Source organism: Bos javanicus, chromosome 14 (assembly GCF_032452875.1).
Source record: "Bos javanicus breed banteng chromosome 14, ARS-OSU_banteng_1.0, whole genome shotgun sequence".
NCBI lineage: Eukaryota > Metazoa > Chordata > Mammalia > Artiodactyla > Bovidae > Bos > Bos javanicus.
Window position 1 is genome coordinate 46,598,515 of NC_083881.1, and position 25,883 is coordinate 46,624,397.

At 41.0% G+C, this 25,883-nt stretch overlaps 1 protein-coding gene across 2 annotated transcripts in view; it reads left to right on the forward strand.

Moving 5' to 3' along the window:
- The window catches only part of EXT1 (exostosin glycosyltransferase 1), a 313,806-nt gene that overhangs the window by 271,198 nt on the left and 16,725 nt on the right, over positions 1 to 25,883 (forward strand). The window contains exons 2-7 of one of the 2 annotated variants that reach the window (XM_061439083.1): positions 1,118 to 1,211; positions 2,683 to 2,790; positions 8,179 to 8,298; positions 15,650 to 15,782; positions 19,586 to 19,704; positions 21,144 to 21,239. In XM_061439083.1, the coding sequence (XP_061295067.1) occupies positions 1,118 to 1,211; positions 2,683 to 2,790; positions 8,179 to 8,298; positions 15,650 to 15,782; positions 19,586 to 19,704; positions 21,144 to 21,239 (670 nt within the window). The remainder of the gene's footprint in view (positions 1 to 1,117; positions 1,212 to 2,682; positions 2,791 to 8,178; positions 8,299 to 15,649; positions 15,783 to 19,585; positions 19,705 to 21,143; positions 21,240 to 25,883) is intronic. The other variant, XM_061439084.1, reaches the window with a different exon arrangement.

Sequence of the window (25,883 nt, forward strand, 5' to 3'; positions counted from 1 at the left end):
TATATATCAGTATCCCCAAAAGAGGAGGGAAGAATTCAGTGCCTTCAGGCTATGATTAAATTAGACTATTAGAGTCAGAAAATGCCAGTGACATATGCTACTGTCAAAGGCACACCTGTCTGCTGAGCCCAGGAAGTTCTTGAAAAACGAGAGTGATTTCATACTAGCGTGATTTCATCCTAGCCCTGAGAAGCTGGGCCTTCCCAGGACATGAGCCTTCTCCAGTTTCCCAACTTTGCTTCAACTCCGAGTGAACTTTCAGCTGTGTGTTTAGGACTGGGTTTGTGGAAATCATGTTTCAAGTGCCAGCCCTAAACAAAATGAGGTGCTTGTTGTCTTTCCCTGCACTCCATTGACATAAAGAGACAGGTGACATTCCTGTTTTATTTTGCATTTTTTCAAGTGCAATAACAACGTGAGCTGGCTCAATGGTATTTGAGTAAAAGACATGATCATCTCATTTCTTGCCCAGTTTCCCACAGCCCTGAGTATTTTTTCTTCTCTTGTTATTTCTTCTCTTTCCCAGTTTCTTGGGCTGGCTCTTTCTCTCTTTCCTCCATGCCAACCATTCTTACACAGGAGTGTTTGTCTGGGGTAACCGAATGTTCTTGGTTAAAAGTAGAAACTCCAGCTTGAAGGAGAAAATAAATGTTTTGTGCTCAGAATGGAGGTTTCCTGAGTAGATTTTAATAGCATGGTTTCTTGGGGTAGGTAGGAAACAAGAGCAGTCTTCAGGTTCCTGAACGATATGGCATTATAAAAGAACAACTAGCAGTGATTATTTTTTTAAGCTGATGAAGGCAACCTATTTTTGCCAAGACACGAAAAAACCTGATTTGCAAAGTAAAGGCTGAGCAAGCCAAAATGTCACTGAGACCATCAGACTTGTCTTTTACATATTATTTGCACAAGACTCTAATTGCTTTGTCCAGTGGGAAGGGTCACATTTCCATTCCGTCATGCAACAACCCTTCCTGCCTTCCCCCTGGAAAAGGGGGGGCTGGCTTGTGTACCACCCAAGTTGCTCTGGGTGGCTTCACGCACCCTGGGTATGCCCATTCACTCCGCCTCCTTCTTAATGATCTTTGTTTGCTGATGGCACCTCTTCTCCTTCTAGATATGATTATCGGGAAATGCTGCACAATGCCACTTTCTGTCTGGTTCCTCGTGGTCGCAGGCTTGGGTCCTTCAGGTTCCTGGAGGCTCTGCAGGTAAGAGACCCTGATCATCCCCAGAACAGAGTTGAGAACTGACATCAGACAGGGGGTGGGGTGAGGGGAGAAGGGTTCACCTTAACACATCTCCTGGGATCTAAACCAAATGCATGGTTTGCCTGGAACACCTGAAATCTGTTTTCCCAAGAAAATCTGCAACCTTTTATATGCGTGAGGGGCAAAAGGAGGATTTACACCCTGCCTTTGGACATGAGGAGATTCAGTGGGAATCTCAAGGGAAGGTAGGTTCTCAGAGATGGGCTTGCAAACAGAGAGTAGATCTGACTGCCCACCAGGCAGCAGAGCCGGACTCCTCATGGAGGCTCAGCCCTCCTCCTTGGAAGCCAGTTTCAACAGCAGTGAAGATGGCTAATGAGTGGTATTTCCCCAAATCAAACTTGTTCTGTCCCCATTGCAGTCATCACTTGGCTTCTCTGAATTCTGAGCATGACCCCCAGCAAGATAGAGTCACTCTCTCAGCCTGGCTCTTCCAGGCTCTGCAGTTCTGAGGTCCCAGAGCTTCAGGACTCTTTTGCCATTAACCTTTACTCTCTGCGGTTCTCACCCAGAAGTTGGCATCCAGCCTTCCTTGTTGCAAGAAAGCACGCCTTCCACCTCTCGCTGCCTCCTCTCCTGAGCTCCTGGCTGCTGTGACTTTCTCCCTTTGCACTCTGCCCTGCCTGGATCTGTGCTTTCGTCACCATGCTTCCAGTGTTCTGTCTTGTCCTCCAGCAGGAGGGCTTCCTTGCCTTGAAAGTCTTTTCTGACATGTTCTAGGAAGCATATCATCCCTAACATTCTCCTAGCCTCTGGGTATGTTACATGGAGCAAATTGGTCTCTGCTTAGGATTACGAGTTCTTTGCAACCAGAATTTTGTCATTAGCCTGGTGTTTTTAGGCTCTTAGGTCACTGTTCAGGTAGTAAGTTGGTCAGGATCCTTCCACACTGAAGAGATCAAGTCTGGTTTGGGTGTTTGCCTGGCCTGGTGAGCACCCTGTAAGAATTAAGTCCACAAAGTGCTTTATCAGGAAAACCAAGTCCTGTTCAGCTCTTTGTTGCTCAGGACATTGGCATGAAGCACTTTGCACAAGAACTGTAGCGTTTTCATTGACAAGACCATGTTTGTTCAAGGTGGGGTTTATGCTAGGATTTTGTTGGTGAACGATTTTGTTACGTCAGTAAAATTTCTTCAGCGAGGCCAGTTGTTTCCCTAGAAGTAAGGTCAGCCAAACCAGGTATAAGAATAGAAATGGGGTTTTCACATTCCAAGGCACAACTTGCAAATGGTAAAATCTCAGCTGGATACGGACAGCCTTCATGTAACTTCACGAAAGCCCACTTTTCTATTGACCTCAGCAGTCCAGGATTCATGTCAGTAATTGAATTTGTACCGATTTCACCCTCCTGATTAGAAGGGTTCCTCCTGCCACCACCTCCCTCACACTCACAGTGTCCTTCTTTGTACAGGCCGCCTGTGTCCCTGTGATGCTCAGCAATGGATGGGAGTTGCCATTCTCTGAAGTGATTAATTGGAACCAAGCTGCCGTCATAGGCGATGAGAGATTGTTATTACAGGTAAGGAAGGGGTGGTGGCCTTCCCCAGATCAGTGGGTTATTGCTGCCCCCGTACAAACTTTCAAAGAAGATGAATCCAAAAGGTCAGCTCTATAAAAGAAATTTTATCAGGACAAAATTGCCTGTGTCGTGGTGAATATGAAGTCATTTGACATGACCGTTCACTTCCTAGTATGCAGTCTCCTCAGATCCAGGGAATATATACTCGGATAAGGAGAAGCTACAGGTGGAGGACATGAATGTTGATACTGACAAGAGATGTCTATCTACCCCCTTCAATTTCTGTAATATTTAGAAATCATGCCAGAGAGATCTTGTACAATTCTGCTGCCACTTTGTACTCCTTTCCCATTTCCGTATTTGCCTTCAGATTAATTTTCAGAAAGACAGGTCTCTAGGGCTGATTCTTGCCATTAGTGTTATCATTGCTCAAATGATCTAGTCTGGGTTAGTGTTATCTTTAAGATGTATATTTAAAAGAACAGCCTCAAATGAAAATGTGTGTGTGGGGGGGTTGTCTTGTATTTTTGGCCATGTTGATTATTTTTTCCATTTCATTTTATTGTTGTAAAAATACATAAGTGAAATCCACTCTCTTTACCAATTTTGACGTATACTCATTATGGTTGAGTATAGGTAAATACAGTGTATTACAGCAGGTCTCTAGGCTTATTCATCTCGCTTAACTGAAATTTTATGCCCACTGATGAGTAACTCCTCAGTTCCCATCCCCCAATCCCTGGTCACTACCATTCTACTCTCTAATTCTATGGACTTGACTATTTTAGATACCTTATATAAGTGGAGGACTTCCCAGATGGCTCAGTGGTAAAATACTTTGCCTGCCTGCCAATGAAGGAGATGCAAGAGACGTGGGTTTGATCCCTGGATCGGGAAGATCCCCTGGAGAAGGAAATGGCAACCCACTCCAGTATTCTTGCCTGGAAAATTCTATGGACAGAGAACCCTGGTGGGTTACAGTCCATGGGGTCACAAAAAGTCAGACACAACTGAGCAACTGAACACATGAAAGTGGACTCATGAAATATTTTTCTTTCCATGACTGGTTTATTTCACTTAGTGTAGTATCTTCAAGTTTCAACAATGCTGTCCTGTATTGCAGAATTAAGACTTACTAATTATTCAAATGTTCCTATTACCCAAAGTGATCCACAGATTCAAGGGAATTCCTACCAAAATCCCAGTGGCTTTTTTTTTTTTTTTTTTAACAGAAATAGAAAAACAGTCCTAAAATTTGTGTGGAACCAGAAAAGACCCCAAATAGCCAAATCAATCTTAAGAGAAAAAGAATAAAGCTGGAGTATCATCATCCCTAGTTTCAAACTATATTACAAAGCTACAGTCATTAAAACAGTGTAATACTGGCATAAAAACAGGTATATAGCTCAATAGAACAGAATGGAGTGCCCAGAAATAAATCCATGCATATATATCAACTAAACTTCTACAGGGATGCCTAATAAAAGTCTGAACATCTCAATAGCTGCCTGGTACGGGGGAATATGATACTCACAGAGAAATCCCAGGTCAGGAATAGTCAGTCACTGAGAATTTTTAAAGGCATTTTGTGCAATGATGCTTTAGCTTCAGCATAAATTGCCACACTCTTTTCTCTAAAATGATGTAATATTTTAATCATTTATTTCATGACATTGTACTTTACCTTGAACTACCACAAATATTTGTAGAATGATATTTTTTTAAATGTCCTGCTGGCCAGTCTGCTGACTGACTGGTAAAATAACTCAGTACTCCCCCTAAAGTCACAGGTGAAATATCTGTAACCAAGAGTGCAATCAATTATATCAAGGCCAGCTGAACACAGCTTCCAAAACATGCCTTGTGTCTGGTATTCAGATCTATGATCTCCAAGGCCCCTGGGACCACAGAAGTAGGAGAAGAACATGTGACCTAGTAGAGTTCTCCCTAGGTGCGTGCCTAAAAACATTCACTCATAGAAGGCCTAACAAAGTGATAGATGTGGTTCTTTTCCATGTTGCCTTTTTCCTTCCTCCTTTGATTTTTTTTTTTTAAAGATGCATGCTCATTAAAGGAAATTTGAGAATGAAAAATACCAGCCATAATTTCTCCAATTGTGTACCCACGTTCTCGTGAATGATATGAATAAGTTGGGAGTTTGTCTTTGAAATGGAGTGGATTCCGGGGTACTGAACTGTGGTTGTCTGATCTCTGCCATTTCACCAGAGTTGATTCTCCAGAAGCATTTCACCTTCTGAAGCAACATTTTGGCTTGACGCTGGGGGTTTTGTTTTTCATTGTGCACCCACTCAAACTCGTTGGCATTTTCCGCTCATATGCAGTCTGTCTGCACAGCTGCCTCCATATTGAATGACGACTGAACTGTCATTGACAATGGTTTTAAAGAACTGGCACCCAGCCCAAATGTCTGCTCTGGGAAATGTTTTTGTTATGTTACCATTTTTCATTTCCTGTTTTAGAACAGCTCAGATGTTTTTATTTGCATATAGTCTTGTCCTCATGTCACCAAGAGAGCTTACTGTTGCTTTCCTGTATCTATCTTGGTAGATTCCATTAGTACGGTTACCATGCATGACCTTTTATTAAGACTTCACTGGGTTCTGCCACTTCGAACAATCTGGCAAAATTGCAATTAATTTATCACTTTCCTGTACCTGTCTCTCGGGACAAGCAGATTAATAACCAATAGCCAAATGCCATTAAAACTTGGAACTCTGTCTTTTCAATCAATTGGAATTATCTTCCAGAGCACTTTGCAGACTGCTGTCAGACACGTGTATGCACAGACGGGTAGAATATATTTCACTTGATATAGTAACAGCAAGATGTGGCTTATGTAAGAGAGGGGATGTATTGATAGGCTCATGTGTGATATGCCATTCTGCCTTCCTAACCACAGTCTACTCAGTTTTCTGGAGACCACATAGTGATGATAGCTTTTGACATTTTTCTAATGGACTGGTTCCTCATCGTCACAATAAAACAGTGAAGTATCAACCTGTACAACCCTTAGAAAATACCACTGACACTCAGAAGAGGGCATGATTATGAAAATTGAAGATGATAATTTTTTCCTAATCTTTCTTTGGCTATCTGGGTAATTTTCTCAGTAAATAAAATTAAATGTTCTTTGACTTATCAGGGATTGATGATCTGAATGGTTTCTCCACCTTCTTCAAGGATATTTTATTTCCCCTTGACCTTGAGCTGTGATTTCAGGCAAATATTTTTCTCCATTGCCTGTTGCCTTCATGCTGCTTCAGTGTTGAGAATCCAGACATACACTGGGGCTGCAGATTTAGTATCTGCTTTTGGACATCGCAAGTGAGCTTGTCCTTACGTAGGTACTGTGAAACAGTTCTCTGGCTTCCTGTAGAAGTGGTCTTGAAAAAAAAAAAGTTCCTGCTTCCTTCCCCTCCACTGGAAATTCAGATGTAGTCTTAGTCATGATGTCATGGCTAACTTTCTTATTAAAACAGCTAGTAGAGCATTCCTGCTTCAGTCCAGGCTCCCATGCCTCTCTGCTTAGTTACATATTAGGGAGGCAAGCATGCAGAAAGAGGTGAGCACAAAAGGGCACTTGATAATCACAAGGAATCTCCCCTAAGAATGTAGGCTCCATAAATGAAACAGACCTTGGGCTTTAGGTAAAGATAAGGAGCAAGCTAAGGTAACTCACTAGACAGCCAGGAAGTACATTTCAGAGCTCCAGACCCAAGCAAGTTCATAGGCAAACATTAAGCAATTGGTCCAACTTTTCATATCATCACCCTTAAGTCAATAGCAATAGTAGTAGTAATAATTACTTTGTCAGTTAAACGTCCCATGTGTTAGGCATTGTGTGAAGCACTTACGTGCTCTTCATTACAACCTTACAGTGATGTTAGAACTGTATCGCTGTTTTATAACTGAGGAGATGGAATCTTTGAGACATCAAGTAACTTGTTCAAGGAAGCACAGCTAGTAAGCTGTAGAGCCAAGACTCTTACCTTGGTCTGACTCCCATTTTCCTGTACTGCTAGTGAAAATAATAATATTCCTTCGGTGGCTTCAGATGACTGTGGTCAATTTGACTTTTATTTATTAAGTAGCTACTACAGGCATACCTCATTTATTTTACTTTGCTTTATTGTGCTTCATAGATGCTTTTTTTTTTTTTTTTTAACAAATTGAAGGTTTGTCATAAGCCTGTGTTGTCAGATGATGGTTAGCATTTTTTTTTTACTTTGAATAAAGTATTTTAATTAAGGTATTTACATTGTGCTTTCAGACATTACGCTACTGTATACTTAATAGACTATAGTGCCGAAGTAACTTTTAGATGGACTGATGGTGGTGGTGGTACACAGTGGTGTCTGACTTTTGTGACCCCGTGAACTGTAGCCACCAGTCTCCTCTGTCCATGGGATTTTCCAGGCAAGAATGCTGAGTGGGTTGCCACCTTCTACTCCAGGGGATCTTCCTGACTCAGAGATCGAATCCGTGTCTCTTGCATTTCCTGCATTGGCAGGTAGATTCTTTACCACTGTACCACCTGGGAATCCTCTGGATGCACTGAAAAACCAAACAAATTTTGTGTGACTCGCTTTATTGTGATATTCATTTTATTGCAGTGGTCTGAAACAGAACCCACAGTATCTCTGAGGTGTGTCTGTATATAAAAGCCACTCTCCTAGCTAGAAAGTGTTTAGCTGGATGGACAGGGCATAAATCCTTCCTTTAAAATTGTGTAGCCTGGTAGATAGCAGTGTTAGCTAAGCACACATGACGGCTCGTGTTAGTTTGGGGTAAGCACTAGAGCCAAAAAGAGAGGTCTGGGGAGCAGAAAGCTCTCAGGGAGAGAAAAGGGATACCTGCACATAGAAATAATTACCCTCAGCTGCATATTAAATGGACAGACTCCGAGACATTCCCTAAAAGATCCTTCTGTAGGTCATTAGTAGTCCTGAGGGTGGCATGTCTTAGAAGTGCTTGGGACATAATGGCTCTCAGCTTTGCTCCAAGACTGTAGCCCCTTCTCTGCAGGATTTGATTGTTCACGGGCAGGTTCAAGGGCATGTGGGATTCTTAGAAAATGGCAGAGGAATGCTACACAAATGATAAGCTGCTACCAAATCTTAGAAGTGAGCTCTAACTGTTGTGTATTTGGTCATTAAAGGTCATCATTGCTGACTCCCAGTAAGTGCTGTTTTTAGCTAACACCTCTTAAGGGCCTTTCAGTCTAGGGGTTGGTGGTTTTTAGTAGATCTGTACGCTAGAAGCAGAATGCTATGAAGAAAAAAACTCTAACCTGAGTGAGTTATTGTGATCAAATGGCATCTCATTGTTTTCCAGTTATAGTTATTATGTGTTCACCTTGTGTTACAGATTCCTTCTACAATCAGGTCTATTCATCAGGATAAAATCCTAGCACTTAGACAGCAGACACAATTCTTGTGGGAGGCTTATTTTTCTTCAGTTGAGAAGATTGTATTAACTACACTAGAGGTAAGTGAGATGCCTTGGCTTTCAGTCTCGAATAATGGTCCTTTATGTGTTTCTCTTAGCCTCCTCTTTTGCTGTTGTCAATGTGTAATTGGTCAAATGCGGCAACACTGAGCTTTCTGCACTTGGATGTATCAGTTAACCGCTTTGACCTGCTCTCCATTCTTGACGAGCTCCACAGAGGAACACTAACTTAGGAGGAATACACTCCTTGACACAGAGATCGGCTCTGACTTATATCATTTCAGAGACAGGTAGCTAATGATTGGCCTGTCATTCACACTCATGGCATCCTTTGAAGGCGTATTTCTGGAGTCCACTTAAGAAACAGTAAGCAAGTAGGGGAAAATCTCCCATTCTAAATATATGAATAGTTTACTGGGTACTGTAGTCCAGTGGCATTCGGAAACAGCCAAATTCATTCTCAAGATACATGCAGCCCACCCGTCATTATCACAAGGATGTGTTAAGAAAATAAGAATTACACTCATCTAGTGCAGAAAGTGTTAAGCTTTATAAAATCAGAAAATCTTCCAGGCAGATGGGTGCCCATCTTCAAGTTGCTTTTTTTAAGGCAGGAGGAAAAAAAGAAAGGGAAACATGGGGATGATTAAAACCTTTGGAAGTAGAGCAGAGAGCGGTGGCCTGAGGCTACACCAAAGTAGCACAAATTGCTGAGAAAAGATTTCGGAATCTGCACTCACAAATTACAGGAAGCAAAGCAGAGGTTCTCAGGTGTAGCCCAGCAGCGAGGTAATTCTGAGGTGTCTGTAACATGAGGTGGGGGCATTCGTGGCCTCACTTTCAAAGTATTTTCTTTGGAAACGTGATTACCGCTCCAGAAGCTAATGTCACTGGGAGTATGCAGTATGATCATTCTAATATATACCAAGAAAATGGAAGTCATCCTGTTTTGTGCATATCACTGCTGTCTTGCCATCCTGGGTACCAGAGCCAATGCTGGTCATACCCCAGCCACCCTGGGACGCTTACCTACCTGAGGCCTGGCCTTGGCTTCTGCTCTCATGGGGCTGGGCTCTACCAAAGTGTCCTCTCTGGGTGCACTGATTTCATCATGGAACTTAGTGAAAAGATATTTAGTACCCAGGTCCACCCATGAACGGGGACAGGGTAGAATGCCTTCCAAGGGCTTCTTTATTACAAGCAAATTCCTCTTATTCATCCAAATCACCCTCCTCAATGAAAATTAAGTTTCACTTGCATTCATAGCAGCAGATTTGAACATGTAATAAATTCTACCTTTTGTTTTTGATCATGTCCTCCATCTAAGACTCTTCTAAGAACCTTCTTAAGGAAAGTTGAATGTGAATTGTGCTTAGATTTTTTGTTGTTGTTGCTGGTTTTTTTTGGGGGGGGGGAATGAGTGCTTTTTATCAAAGAAGTGCATGTTCCTTTTAGAAAATAATGGAAAATACTTACAGCACAAAAATAAAATAATCTATCCATACAATTCACTATTGACATATATACACACATATAAACATATATATATTCATTTTTTTCTATGTAAATGCATAAATATGTTGTCATTTTTAATTTAAAGAAGAATCTTTCCATACTTAGTTTATAACCTGTTTTTTCTCCTTAATAATATATTAAGATTATCTCATTAGATTTTTCTATAGTTATTTTAATGACCAATATTCCATTCATAATATCATTTAACTCCATTAATTAATCCCCATTTGAGACTACTACAGTTGTTCTATTTTTTCATTGTTATACACGTCCTTGAAGAAAATAGCCTCAGTGACAAATTGTTATGCAGGTTCAAGATTACTTTCTTAGGATAAAATCCTTGAATTCGAAGTCCTGATTCAAAGAATATGCCAAATGCTAAGATTTCTACATGAATTGTCAATTTTCCTGCAATAGAATTAACTAATTTATATTCCCTTCAGCTTATATGAGAGAACTTATTTTAATTTTTTTTTTTTTTTTTTTTACCTTCACCATATTGGACATTATATCCTTCAAACTGGTAAATCATTATTTTCTTAAGATTTTAGTAAGAAAGATTTTTCAGTATTTCTTGCTCAGGCAGCTCACAAAGAAAGAAATAGAAATGGCCACAAAATGTTCTCATTAATTTTTAAGAGCTTATTATATGAAAAATATTAACCCTTTGATTCTTTTCTTACAAATATTTTCCCCTAATTTGTAGTAGGCCTTTCTGTTTTGTTTGTGATTGGGAAGTCTTTTCACTTGTGCCTTTTCCATTTGCTACTGTTTAGAAAGGACTTTTTGACTCATAATTTTATTTATGCATAACCTGCATACACGTATTTTCTAGTATTTATTTTTATTTTGGGGCTTCCCAGGTGGCACTAGTGGTAAAGACCCTGCTTGCCAATGCTAGAGATGTAAGAGATGTGGGTTTGATCCCTGGGTTAGGAAGATTCTCCTGGAGGAGGAAATGGCAACCTACTTCAGTATTCTTGCCTGGAGAATCCCATGGACAGAGGAGCCTGGCCGGCTATGGTCCACAGGGTCGTAGGGAGTTGGACATGACTGAAGCAACTTAGCATGCACCCACACACTTTTTTTAAAGCTTTGTATTTTGTACTGGAGTATAGCCAATTAATTTTTTTTAATGCAATTTACTTTGTATGTGATCTGTGTTGAAAAACCTAAACCATCCTTTTTTTTTTTTTTTTTTTTACCAATTGTTCTGTATTTGTCCCAGTACAGTTTTTTTTTTTACATTTTTATTTGATTTTTTTTTTTTTTTTGGCCACACCACACAGCCTATGGGATCTTGGTTCTCAGACCAGGGATTGAACCCAGGCCCTTGACAGTGAGAGCATGGAGTCCTAACCAGTGGACCACTAGGGAGTTCCCACAATAGATTTCTTAAGTTATTCTTTCCTCAGTGTTTCCACATGCCACTTTTATGCATCTTTGGCTATACACTGAGACCATGTGTTTTCATTTCTTCACCCTATATTTCATCTCTTGGTGAACCTCTATTTATTAACTGACCTGCTATGGTTGACTGTTACTGTTGTCTCTAATTCATTCATTCTTTTTTTTATTTTTTAAATAGTGATAGCCCTTTATCCAATGAATGACTTTCCACGTGTATCTTAGACTATCTCTTTAGAATGGAGTCCTTGAAATAGGATTACTCAGGCCAAGGGTCCAAGCACAACTAAGACTCATGATATGTATTGCCAAATTACCCTTCAGAAAGGGTGTATCCATCTAGATTCCCACAAGCCATCTGGGGACGACCCTCTTTCACTGTAACCTTATCAACCTTCAGGATCATAATTAAAACAAACATGCACAACTTTGCTAATTTGCCAGATGAAAGATGGTATTTCATTAATTCCGTTTCTTTTGAGTATGGTTTATTGCATAGCTCTGGTCTCTTGCCTGCTAACTTAGCAGTGCTCAATTATCCTATAATAGCAGTTGGATATGTTATATTCATCAGCATAGGATCTTAAGCCAAGCTGTTTTCATCTCTGTGCCTGGAAAGGCCTACTTCTCCTTGGATCTGAGCCAGGCAGTTCTTTAGAGAAAACACAGTTGTTTTTAAAACACTACAAACCATATACTTCATTCAAATTTATAGCAACTGTCAAAATCCCCTCATATAGTTCCAAAATTGGATTGTAACAGTTTGACCTCTCAACTGAATTGCATGAGAGATACCATCCAGTTTCCCTTTTTAAATCAGAGCTCAAGTTACCCTAGGATCCAATGTAAACAGAAAAGCAGAGAAAAATAGCAGAAAATGCCATCCACATACACAGATAAACAGCCAACAATGTTCATAAGAACGATTTAACTATCATAAATCAAAAATTCCTACTTGGCTTAGAACTTGGATAATGTGAATTCTTCAGTCCCTGCTGGAGTGCCTGCTGTCTGAGGATTATTCGGCATTACCCTTGGACAGCATAGATTCGAAGGTCTCTTGCTAAGGGGATATTCTACCCTCAGGCTTTTTCTTGCTTCTGTGCTGTATTCTGGGTCACGGGAAGGGAATTACTTGCTCTTTGGAGATTATGAGCCTTAGAGTTGTAGCAGTGCTTAGATAAAATTGGAAACAGGATGCTTCGTCCTTCTCTCTAACACCAGGGTCAAGTTGTGTGTACATTCGACTGTGTCGCACTCTGTCCTGCTTGGGATTTGGCTAGTATTTCCAGGCTGATTGAAATTTCCGAATTCTGCACCTTAGAATTAAGGAGCTATTTAATAAGAGCTAGGCTCTTTGGAGCTTGTTTTTTTGGTGCAGATTGAGAAGTAAGGATAGGAACAGTGATAAAATGCTGCAAAAATAATGTTCATGGATTCCATTATTTGTCAGAATATTGTATGACAGTAACTTGGCACTAAGGGCTGAACCCTAGGAACTCAGTTGGAATCAGGCTGAGCAAAAGAAAAGGGTGTGAAATTGTCATAACACATGAGAACAGCTCATGGTAGCTTGGAAAGCACAATTTAAAGTGAAGTTCTATGAAGGAGTCTCCATTTCTCTCTTCACTTATCTCTAACCGTACACATTCAGACCATAGTATTGCTGATGCTGCTGTACAATGAAAATTTAAAATCTGTGAGAGAATAGAAATAGAAGATTAGTTTGGAGCAAGGTGGCATATGGCAGCCCTGCATGTATTAGGCAACACTGCATTTGTCAAAAGACCAAGTCAGGGTCACCTAGAATGGCTGTAGCCTGTAACCAATAGTCTATTATTTTAAAAATAGAGGGCACATAAAGATGAAAAATAAGGAGCCTGTCATTCTTCCCTTTGAATTCACATTAATAAGAAATACTATCCTTACTGAAGGTACCATGTGGGGCTATAAGGAAAAAAAATTGTGTAAATTTTTCGTGATTGTGTGTTTTGATTTTCTTTATAGTATCCAACCTTTAAATATGACGTCTTTGTCCACAACAATTAAGAGTGAGTACCAAGGATCCAGGAAGCTGTCCAGTGTAGCATTAGGGAGACTTAAGCATTAGGAGAGGGACGAAATGACCTTTCTATTTGGTAAAATAAGATCTGTCAAACTTTTGATAAGCCAAGTTGATATCAACCTTTCAGAAAGACAGTTGACAGTACATATGAACAGCCTTTAAAGTGTTCATACCCTTTGACAAAATCTTAAGGCATCAGTCCTAAATGTGGCAAGTTTTAGCTCATAAATATGTTCACTGATTTGCATGGAAATAATTGCACTATTATTGGTCATTTAGGATAAGTAAACCATGAATACTATTAATAATATGGAAAGATCTGTAATATATAATACTTATGGTAGTATAGCTGTGTAAAAATGGGAAAATCCATGCTTAGACAACGCACACAGGAATGAAATTTTTTTTTTAAGGCAAAAAAAAAAAAAAAAGTCATAAGTATGAAGACTTAGGCAACTATTCCTAACAGATTCTGGAGGTTGTTGTAATTAATGTGATATTTTACTGCTTATTACATATGAGGATAGTAAGTCATAAAGGTGGCAAACTGCTTGACCTGGATTATATTCAGCATTTGTTATTGCTGTTCTACCTTTTTTGATATTGCCCTGTCAAGATCTGTTTGAAGAGCGTATAATGTGCTTTTTGGTATTTCAGAAGAATACTATGACTTATCATATCCCTGAACTCAAAAAGATGGCAGTGTTGTGATACTGAACCAAAAAGAGTCGACACTGAGATTCATACCATCCAGAGACCCAAAGTGAATGGGGATTCAATTTGTGACATCTCTGAGTTCTGTGTCACTTGTATGTAGGTTGGATGTATGACACAGTCTTCTATCAATGTGTTCTGTGTCTTGATATCCAGAGTTTAAGTGACCACATGCTTGAAGGTGTATAAATTTGGAAAGCAAAAAAAAAAAAAAAGGACCCGAATGAAAACTTATAAAGGAAAATAAGTAGACAGAATAGGAAAGTACAAATAATTAAAAACTGGAATAAATGGTGTACAAAGTGGAATTGCAAACCATGTAAAAACTCTTCACAACCATGACAATTTTCTTATAATTAATGCCTAGACAGCAGCATTTTAACATATCTCTGCTGTACCGCAAAGAACAAACATTAACATTTGAGTGAAGTTTCTAAAATCTTGCCCAAATTTGAAACCTCTACCAAGTCATATAAAACAAGACGTTTTAATCTAAGGAAAAGAGAAACTGCAGAAATCATTGAACTAAGATATTTGAGTTCTAAATTTCCTCCTTGCTTCCTTTCTTCTCTTATTAAAAAATATAAACACGATAAGGTTTGTAAAGATAAACATAGCTCACTTTATTACTTGTCTAGCCACCATGTGGGATGAGATGAGGGTGGTAATAACCTTAGCAAATAATACACCTCCATTTAAAATGGTCTGTACTTAAATCACATTGCATTAAATGGGGACCCGGAAAATGATGATTTTGGTCTTAAATCTCTAGAGATATATACTAGGCTTTTTCTCTTTTTTAAGCACACATACACACACAAAAAAAATCGCTGAAAACTTGAAATTCTGTATCAAGTTAATTATTTGCCAAATCATATCTTAATGAGTAGATGGTATAATTACAAGAATTTGAAAGTCACAGAGAGAAATCTGTAAAGTAGACTAATCACCTTCATCTGACAAATGATTCAGGATGGGGGAATGTTTGACTCTAAATGTAGAATTTAATGATCTGCAAGGTCTTCAAGTCCAAAGAAACTAATGAACTAGCTTGGCTATTATTAGTCTTCATATGCCATGGTTTTTGTCCTATTATGTAGGTTGTTTTGAGCATTTGTTAGTTAACTCACTACTTTCTGAGATTAAAGTTAGAAAGCCTGCAGCTAACTAGTACCCCAAAGTCCTACAATTGAATTTGAAAGGGCAATGAAACTATGTCAAACAAATAAACCTGCCTCCTGAATTAAAGGAACAGATCAAAAGCTCAGCTGCTTATAGAAGGTACATGCCTTCAAGATGCTCCCAGCTCAATCTCTGCATGGACATCTCTGTGGACTGAGAACCAGATCTTCATGTTAGAAGATCAGCCATTAAGGAAATTAACTCTTCTACACACTACTTTGAAAGGAGCACGGACTTAACAATAGAAAGACAAGAAAGAATTTATGGTGAAACTGAAGTATAATTAGACAATTGGATTAACCACCTCTTTCCTTTCTCTCTCTCCTTCTCTTCCAACACTCTGTCACTTTCTATGTATCCCAGACATTTTTATCATTGGAGAATGGGGGGTGGGGGTAGACCCAGTACTTTTACTGGCATCAGCCCTCAAATTTGGCCTGAATGTGTTCCTCATTAGATATCATCAGAGTCTCCTCCTCACCATATGCCAATGTTTTTGTTTTCTAGATTATTCAGGACAGAATATTCAAGCACATATCACGCAACAGTTTAATATGGAACAAACATCCTGGGGGATTGTTCATCCTACCACAGTATTCATCTTATCTGGGAGATTTCCCTTACTACTATGCTAATTTAGGTAAGTGAATGCCTTCCCTGGAGCTTTTCTGGTTTACCCTCCAAATGTTGTTCGGAACTCAAGTCCCTCGATTTTTTTATTCCATCGCAGTGTCTTTGTAACACCTGTGTTGGAGACTGCTTTCTAGAGCCCTGTCCTAAATGGTTTATCAAGGTCATGAATTATAAATCCAGCTGCTGCTGCTGCTGCTGCTAAGTCACTTCAGTCGTGTCCGACTCTGTGTGACCCCACAGACAGCAGCCCATCAGGCTCCCCCGTCCCTGGGATTGTCCAGGCAAGAACACTGGAGTGGGTTGCCATTTCCTTCTCCAGTGCATGAAAGTGAAAAGTGAAAGTGAAAGTGAAGTTGTGTCCGACTCTTAGAGACCTCATGGACTGCAGCCTACCAGGCTCCTCCGCCCATGGGATTTTCCAGGCAGGAGTACTGGACTGGGCTGCCATTGCCTTCCAGCAGAGCCTTGCGAAGTGAAAAACTCATTCCTGATCTGAGCCGCTGTTCTTTACGTTTAGTGGAATCATTGCTTTTTAAGAAAAAGGCTCCCCAAATTACAGATCATTCTGAACACGACAATCTAAGTAATCTAAGTGAAAGTTGCTCAGTCGTTTCCTCTCTTTTGCGACCTCATGGACTGTGGCCTGCCAGGCTCCTCTGTCCATGGAATTCTCCAGACCAGAATACTGGAGTGTTTTGCCATTCCTTTCTGTAGGGGAATCTTCCCAACCCAAGGATCAAACCTGGGTCTCCTGCATTGCAGGTGGATTTTTTACTGTCTGAGCCACCAGGGAAGCCCCAACATGACAATGAGTTTGCTATAATTTTGAGTCTTATCATGTATAAAATGAATCTAAGAGAACTCTTCCTACAATTTTTTCTCTCCACGATCCTAACTTCTCTGTCTCAGAACAAAGAAAAACCAAACTAATAAAGGGAAAGGGAAAAGATTTAAGAATATAGGACAGAGGACAAACTTATGCACTTCATTCCACATTTATTATGCTCCTCTTCTGTGCCGTGTTAATGCAGTGCTAGGTGGTAGGAATAAAAAGTCAAAGGAGATATAAGCTCTGCTCTCAAGCAGCTTTTGTGCTCAGTCGCTCAGTCGTGTCCTGCTCTTTGCAAACTCACGGACTATAGCCCACGAAGGTCATCTGTCTATGGAATTTTCCAGTCAAGAATGTTGGAGTGGCTTGCCATTTCCTTCTCCAGGCAACTTTTAGCCTGGTCATAATGAGGAAAAGGAAACAGGTGGAGAGATGAAGCTTTACAAAAGGCTACCGTTATCGCCATAGACATTTATGTATTGGGCGGGCCAAAAAGTTCATTTGGGTTTTTCTGCACCATCTTATGGAAAAACCTGAACAAACTTTTTGGCTGCCCCAGTATTTGGAGCCCCATTTGCTCTAATGTTGGTAACATTTTGGACATTTCCCTTCAGTCACAGTTCCAAATTTGAGAAACCTTGGGATAATAAAGCATCCTTCAAATTGATGTGGCAAGAAGATTCCAGATTTTTGTGTGGAGTCAGTCGAGTTAGCACATTAGAAGTGTGTAAATGTTGCTTCTTAAACCATTACAGGAAAGTCTAAAAGCAGTGACTTGTCCTTACTGTTAAGGGAACCCCCTACATCATATTTATTCTTCTTACTTGGCAAAGCCTTAAATGTGTATTTCACTAGTGGGAAGGCTAGTTTCTTTCCAACATGAAACTGAAGTACTAGTCAGATGATGGCATTTTCTCTGCAAAAGATCCATATAATTCTTTGAGGTATACACTGTAATTCTTCCCTTTATCAGTCACTCTCAAAGCTTAACTTCAGTGTCCTTTCAGTGTCTTGTTCATATTTAAGCTGCTAAAATGTGAAATTAGTGGGTCTATACTAATGATGTTTTCTAAAATTTAATTTGTTATTTTATTTATTTTGTTTATTTATTTATTTTATTTATTTTGTTATTATAATTCATGATGAATTTTGGATTTCACATTTATTCCTTTTGTTTTAAATGTTAAACAAGTTTATTGGCAGCATGACCCCTCCCCTCCAAAATAAAAGCTGTTCTATCATCAATAAATACTGCTTATTCTAATAGTCTAATAAGAACTCTACCATAGTATTAATGTTTCTTAGTCTGCTTTTCTTTTTTTTTAATTGAACGATGATTGCTTTATAATATTGGTTTGATTTCTGCTGTACATCAACTTTAATTAGCTATAGGTATACATATGTCCCCACTAATGAAGTTTTAAGAGGCTTTTAACCTGGCTCCTGTTTCTCAGTGAGTTCTCAGGAAAAGACTCATTTGCAGAAGAAGCCATCTCACTGCTTTCTCTTTGGTGGCAGTTATTTTGCGCGTGTATGATACCTTTCCACCTTGGGCTTCAGAGCACACAGTTGGCAGAGGTCTGAACCACATGCTTTTTCTCTCGGCTGTGTTTCCCTGCTACGTAAAGAAGAGACTTCTTGGGAGTAGAGCAGCTTCCACCCCAAAATAATGGTGGCGGTGACAGTGATGGTGGTGGTGGTGGTGAGCTCATGCTGAGCGCTTGGTGTTTGCAGGTCCTGCTCTAAATGCTCTGTATGCATTAGCTCGTTTAAATGCGTTCTCATAACAACCCTGTAACTTTGTTGCTGTTGCCATCAGTCCCATTTCACTGCTGTGGAGACATAGAGGGTTAAGTAATGATCCCACCACCACTCAGTGATGGAACTGGGCTTCAGACCTAGACACTTAGGCTCTGGATGTTGGCCTTTTAACCTTGACCACTTGCTGGTTTTTATCTGAAATAGTAGCGATCAGGCAAAAACCCTTCAAAATGGCAGCATAGGAAAAAAAATTTGCAAAGCCAGCAACCAACAAGAGATTAATCTCCAAAATATACAAACAGCTCATGCAGCTCAATATCAAAGAAACAAACAATCCAATCAAAAAGTGGGCAGGAGATCTCAATAATGATTTCTCCAAAGAAGACATACAGATGCCCATAAAACACATGAAAAGATGCTCAAAACCACCAGTTATTAGAGAAAGGCAGATCAAAACTACAATGAGGTATCAGCTCACACCAGTCAGAACGGCCATCATCAAAAAAACCTGCAACAGTAAATGCTGGAGAGGGTATGGAGAAAAGGGGATCCTCTTACCCTGTTGGTGGGAATGTAAACTGGTGCAGCCACTATGGAGAACAGTATGCTGGTCCCTTAAAAAATAGAGCTACCATTGTGACCCAGCAATCTTACTCCTGGGCATGTATCTGGAGAAAACCATAATTCAAAAAGATACATGCACCCCAGCATTCATGGCAGCACTGTATACAATAGCCAAGACATGGAAGCAACCTAAATGCCCTTTAACTATATCACTAAGAATAAGATATATGCACATACCCTGGAAGAGAGAGCACATTTACTAAAATCCAGCCTAGGATGTAAGTAACTAGAGTTATACCCTTTCTTGAGTAAAGAGTGGTGAGTAATGTTATGTGTGTGTGTATAATTAGACTCTGGGTGCCTAAAAAGCAGAAGGGAGATCAAAGATGTATCCCCGAGGGAGGAAAGAAAAGGCCATCAAAGGAAAAATCTGGAAATGGGCCTTAAACTGTAAATTATCCAGGTCTCTAAACTCAGGCAGCAGTTCACTAGCAGCTTTTCACCTTGTTTTTGTTCTGTCAAGACATAAGAGGCAGAGGAAAAATATGCGAGAAGGGAACATTAGCTCTGGGGTAAGGCGATGGAGCAGAGAGGAATAATTTTTGAAGTCTTGTTTCTCAGTGCTTCATTAGGTTGCCCTGCCCTTGCTCTTTCAGGTTTAAAGCCCCCCTCCAAATTCACTGCAGTCATCCACGCGGTGACCCCCCTGGTCTCTCAGTCCCAGCCAGTGTTGAAACTCCTCGTGGCTGCAGCCAAGTCCCAGTACTGTGCCCAGGTGAGTGGGGAGGTAGGGAGGGTTGACCCAGTGCCTGCGCCCTGCCGCTTGGTGGACCAGAGACCCCCCCACTCCTTCCCTGCTACACACTGGCTCCCAGGGACTCATCTCACATCCTACCCTGTTATTCCCCTTTCATTTGTCATGCCTTGTTACTCCCTTTTCATCAGCTTAGAGGTTCTTGGAAGTGAAATCTGGTACAGGTAATGGGTAGGTTACAAAGAGATCTTTGCCCTGGGGTAAAGTGACGTATATACCAATACCTTTTCTTTTTTTTTTTAAGATTCCACATATAAGTAGTACTGTGTGGTATTTGTCTTTCTCTTTCTGACTTTCTTCGCTTAGTATGATAATCTCTAGATCCATTCATGTTGTTGCAAGCGGCATTATTTCTTTCCTTTTTTTAATTTTAATTTCCTGGCCATGCTCCATGGCATGTGGGATCTTAGTTCCCTGACCAGGGATCAAACCCACGCCCCCTGCAGTGGAAGTGAGGAGTCTTAACCACTAACCACCAGGGAAGTCCCCCAACACACTCTTTAAGGAATATATACACACATTATTTCATCTTTAAGTGTCAAAGTGAAAAACAAACTTCAGAAAGGCCCCTGAAAGGACCCAGAAAACTAAGCTTCAACAGCAGAAACTGACTCGTTGGCGTAAGGTGTTAACTTTTCTTTCACAGCCGCCGTGACTAATTATAAAATTGGGAGCAGAAGATGATATCTATGGTAACAGTGTTTTCCAAATTAGCATTGCTCTCCTACTCTTAACAGTGGTTTTTCTGAATTGTAAATTACACAAGAAGGTTTACATATGAGAAAAGAATGGAGTCACACTGAAGGCTGCATTTGGGGGCTAAACACATTTATTGGCAATAATCAGGCCACAGGAAATAAGCTGCCATCCTGGAGAAGTCGGATCTTGACTTCTCTTCCTTCTCCCACATTGCCTGCTGGAGTGAAGTTCATAGCAGATGTTCAATGTGCATTTTTCTTTAGTTTGATCAAGGCTGTTATCTTCCTCCTCATCATAAGACACCAGAATTTAGAAAACCACTTTTTTAAGAGCCAGCAACCCTGGCATGCCTTCTTTCCTCCCCAGCCTTCTCCTACCCACTTGACATAGGTTTTCTTAGGTTACCCTTCTTGTCCCCTCTCTGGTTGTTAGAGTGATGGGGTTCTGGGGGTTGTGTGGGAGTAGACTCACTTAAAAAAATTTTTTTTTGGAGTATAGTTGTTTTACAGTGTTATGTTAGTTTTGGGTGTACAGAGTGGAGTGGACTCACTTTAAACACAGTTTTGAGGTCTGCCTCTCTGCCTTGCTTAAACACCATCTTCTCTCTTTCTCTCTGTGTGTCTTTAAGAAGAAATGTTGGGTTGGAAGCCTATGTAAATCCAGCCTTACCAAGCCATCTGATGACCCCTTATCCCTTTCAGATCATAGTTCTATGGAATTGTGACAAGCCCCTTCCAGCCAAACACCGCTGGCCTGCCACTTCTGTGCCTGTCATTGTCATTGAAGGAGAAAGCAAGGTAGGACCCTAGGGGACTTCCTGTGGAATCAGCATGGAACCTTCTTTTCTGCAATGGGGCACCTGGGTGTTGGCCTTTGCCATCTTCCTCCTGCCCTTGGGAGGTGCTGGCCCTGGACTACTTTTCCAAAACTATACCTGTGTCTGACTGTCCTCCACTTTGACACTTTGACAGGGCTTTTTTTTTTTTTTTTTTTTTGAAGTATAGATGATTTACAACTGTGTTACTTTCTGCTGTACGGCAAAGTGAGTCAGTTATACATATAGGCACTCTTTTTTAGATTCTTTTCCCATGGAGGTCATTATAGAGTGTTGGATAGTATTCCCTGTGCTATACACAGGTCCTTATTACTTATCTATTTTTTTAATTTATTTTTAATTGGAGGATAATTGCTTTACAGTGTTGTATTGGTTTCTGCCATGTAACATGAATCAGCTGTAAGTATACATATATCCGGAGAGGGCAATGGCACCCCACTGCAGTACTTTTGCCTGGAGAATCCCATGGACGGAGGAGCCTGGTGGGCTGCAGTCCATGGGGTCACTAGAGTTGGATGTGACTGAGCGACTTCCCTTTCACTTTTCACTTTCCTGCATTGGAGAAGGAAATGGCAACCCACTCCAGTGTTCTTGCCTGGAGAATCCCAGGGACGGGGGAGCCTGGTGGGCTGCCGTCTATGGGGTCGCACGGAGTCGGACACGACTGAAGTGACTTAGCAGCAGCAGCAGCGTACATATATCCCCTCCCTCTTGAGCCTCCCTCCCATCCCTCTAGGTCATCACAGAGCACCAAGTTTATTAAAGTATGGTTGATTTGGGCTTCTCTGGTGGCTCAGTTGGTAAAGAATTTGCCTGCAATGCAGGAGACCTCAGTTCGATCACTGAGTTGGGAAGATCCCCTGGAGGAGGGCATGGCAACCCACTCCAGTATCCTTGCCTGGGGAATCCCATGGACAGAGGAGCCTGGCGGGCTGCAGTCCATGAGGTCACAGAGAGTCAGACGACTGAGTGACTAAGCACAGCACACGTAGTCGATTTACACTGTTGTGTAATTTCTCTTGTACAGCAAAATGACTCAGTGACACACACACACACACACACATATTCTTTTTCATATTCTTTTCCATTATGGTTTATCACAGGAGATTGAGTATAGTTCCCAGTGCTGTGCAGTAGGACCTTGTCGCTTATCCAACCTATTTATCCTGTTTATAATAGCTTGCATCTGCTCATCCCAAAGCCTTCCACCTTTCCCTCCTCCACTGCCCCCCGACCTCTGGGCATCTACAAGTCTGTTCTCTGTATCTTTGTCTGTTTCTGTTTGGTAGATAAGTTCATTTGCATTGTATTTTAGATTCCACAAATAAGTGATATCATATGGTATTTGTCTTCTCTTTCTAACTTACTTTGCTTAGTATGATATTCTCTAGGTTCATCAGTGTTGCTGCAAATAGCATTCTTTCATTCATTTTAATGGCTGAGTAATATTCCATTGTATATACGCACCACATCTTCTTTATCTTCTCATCTGTTGATAGACATTTAGGTTGCGTCCATGTCTTGGCTGTTCTGAATAGTGCTACTATGAACATAGGTGTGCATATATCTTTTGAATTATAGTTTTGCCTGGGTATATGCCTAGAAGTGAGATTGCTGGACCATATGGCAACCCCCTTTTTAGTTTTTTGAGGAACCACCATACTGTTTTCCATTGTGACAGCCATAGGCTTTCGAGTCAGGGAGTTCTGGATCTTAATACTAACTCTTTAGGAGATATGTGACCCTGTCTGTACTTTCCTTCTCTGAGTCTCAGTTTCCTTATCCACAAAATGGAAATAATACATACCACATGGATAGCAATTAGGAGTAAATGAATTCAGGACCTGGCAAAAGTAATCTTTCTGGAAATGATGAGGATGAAGAAGAGTTGGTGGTGGTGATGCATGAGCTGATTAATGCATTGCTTAGCTGATTAATCTGAATTAGTTGTATCAATGAAAGCAGTGGTTCTTCTTCACACCTATCTTAAAAAAGACATTTCCACTTTATGTTTGCTTTGATTTCTCCATCAGAGACTCTCAGGAGGGCTGGCTGCCTGGCTGGCCCCCTGCTTCCATTCTCCAGCTCATTTTGCCTACAACAGAATGATCTTCACAATCATCTCATAGCCCTTAAGGGACTCCTTTTGCTAATGTTTTCAATTAACATCAGAGACTGTGTACAAGCTGGCCTTTCCTGGCCCTCCCAGTCTGCTCTCTCATTGCTTTTCCTTTACAGACTTGATCATTCACAGTTTACTGCGCTGTGTCCCTTCCCACCTCTAACGGTGGTCTTTCCCATTGCTGTAGGTCTTGACCATCCTCTCTCAACTCTTCATCTGTGTTATCGAAATGTCCATATATTCTTTAAGCCCACGCTGCCTCCTCTTTGAAATGTCTTCTGTTTGTGGCAGCCAGGGATGAGTTCTCTTTTCTCAAGCTCTGCTTTATAATAGCTCTTATCCATTGTGAAGAAATTTGTTGTTATTGTTTGGTCACCAAGTCATGTCCAACTCTTTGCTACCCCATGGACTGCAGCACACCAGGCTTCTGTATCCTTCACCATCTCCCAGAGTCTGCCCAAGTTCATGTCCATTGAATCAGTGCTGCCATCCTACCATTTCATCCTCTGTCGCCCACTTCTCCTTCTGAAGAGATTCAGTTCAGTTCAGTTGCTCAGTCGTGTCCAACTCTTTGCAACCCCATGAACTGCAGCACGCCAGGCCTCCCTGTCCATCACCAACTGCCGGAGTCTACCCAAACCCATGTCCTTTGAGTCAATGATGCCATCTAACCATCTCTGCTCTGTCATCCCATTCTCCTCCTGCCCTCAATCTTTCCCAGCATCAGGGTCTTTTCAAATGAGTCAGCTCTTTGCATCAGGTGGCGATTGTCTCTATTCAATGAAATTTAATAGAAGTTAGTCTCTATTAAATGACACTGATGTTGTCATCTAAGAGACTTTCCCTGTTGGTTCCCAAAGACTTAGGTTGTGAGAGACTGTCTCATGCTAAGTAAACTATCCTTGGGCCAGAATAAGAATTATCAGTGTATTAAGTTGCACCATTTGAAATCATCATTTGAGCTGCCACAGTGACCATTTCATGTAGTTCAGCAGGATGCAGGGAGAACTGTAATGGTCATGTGGACAAGATGGTCCACGCATTGTCTATTCAGTCCCAGTGTAGGCTGCCTATTTACTGTATGCTGGACACTGTGCAACATGCGGGAACACAGTGAGAAAGGTGACAGACACAGTCACACCCTTCCAAGGGCTGGGGTCAAGCAATGTGGTTATCAGAGAGCTACTTGATAAGCATTAAATGAGGAAGTGAAAGTGAGTGAAGTCGCTCAGTCGTGTCCTACTCTTTGCGACCCTATGGACTGTAGTCTACTAGGCTCCTCTGTCCATGGGATTTTCCAGGCAGTAGTACTGGAGTGCGTTGCCATTTCCTTCTCCAGGGGATCTTCCCGACCCAGGGATTGAACCCGGGTATGCCACATTGTATACAGTCGCTTTACCATCTGAGCCACCAGGGAAGTCCTAAATGAGGAAAGGGAGGGATTAATCACATGCCTCTTGGCATCAGTTTTGCTTACCCTTCTGAATCCCTCTCACCCATTGGTGTGGTTTCACAAAGGGTCTGGCACACAAAAGTTTCCTGCCTGCAACCCCAGTTCCAATGCCTGAGCTCCTGCACAGTGCTCAGGTGGATGCTTTTCACTTTGAACTTGGGAATTTTTCATGGTTTGTTTTTATGTTTCCATAGGTAACTAGAACTCCTTCTGGTAGATAGGTCTTTCTTTGACTATGTCAGGATATTCAAACAAGATCCATTCTGTGTGACGGACTGTGAGCCATTCTGACTCCTATGGTTAATTAGTATGCATTTTTATGCTCAGACTTGTTGATTGATTTTATATTTTCACTCCCAGCTAGTAGCCCCAGTTTCTTTATTTCTAGTTCAATTCAGTTCAGTCGCTCAGTTGTGTCTGACTCTTTGTAACCCCATGAACCGCAGCACACCAGGTCTCCCTGTGCATCACCAACTCTGAGTTTGCCCAAACTCATGTCCATTGAGTTGGTAATACCATCCAACCATCTCATCCTCTGTTGTCCTCTTCTCCTCCTGCCCTCAATCTTTCTGAGCATCAGGGTCTTTTCAAATGAGTCAGTTCTTCTCATCAGGTGGCCAAAGTATTGGAGTTTCAGCTTCAACATCAGTCCTTCCAGTGAACACCCAGGACTGATCTCCTTTAGAATGGACTAGTTGGATCTCCTTGCAGTCCAAGGGACTCTCAAGAGTCTTCTCCAACACCACAGTTCAAAGCATCAATTCTTCAGCGCTCAGCTTTCTTCATAGTCCAACTCTCACATCCATACATGACTACTGGAAAAACCATAGCCTTAACTAGATGGACCTTTTTTAACAAAGTAATGTCTCTGCTTTTGAATATGCTGTCTAGGTTGGTCATAACTTTCCTTCCAAGGAGTAAGCGTCTTTTAATTTCATGGCTGCAATCACCATTTGCAGTGATTTTGGAGCCCAAAAAAATAAAGTCAGCCACTGTTTCCACTGTTTCCCCATCTATTTCCCATGAAATGA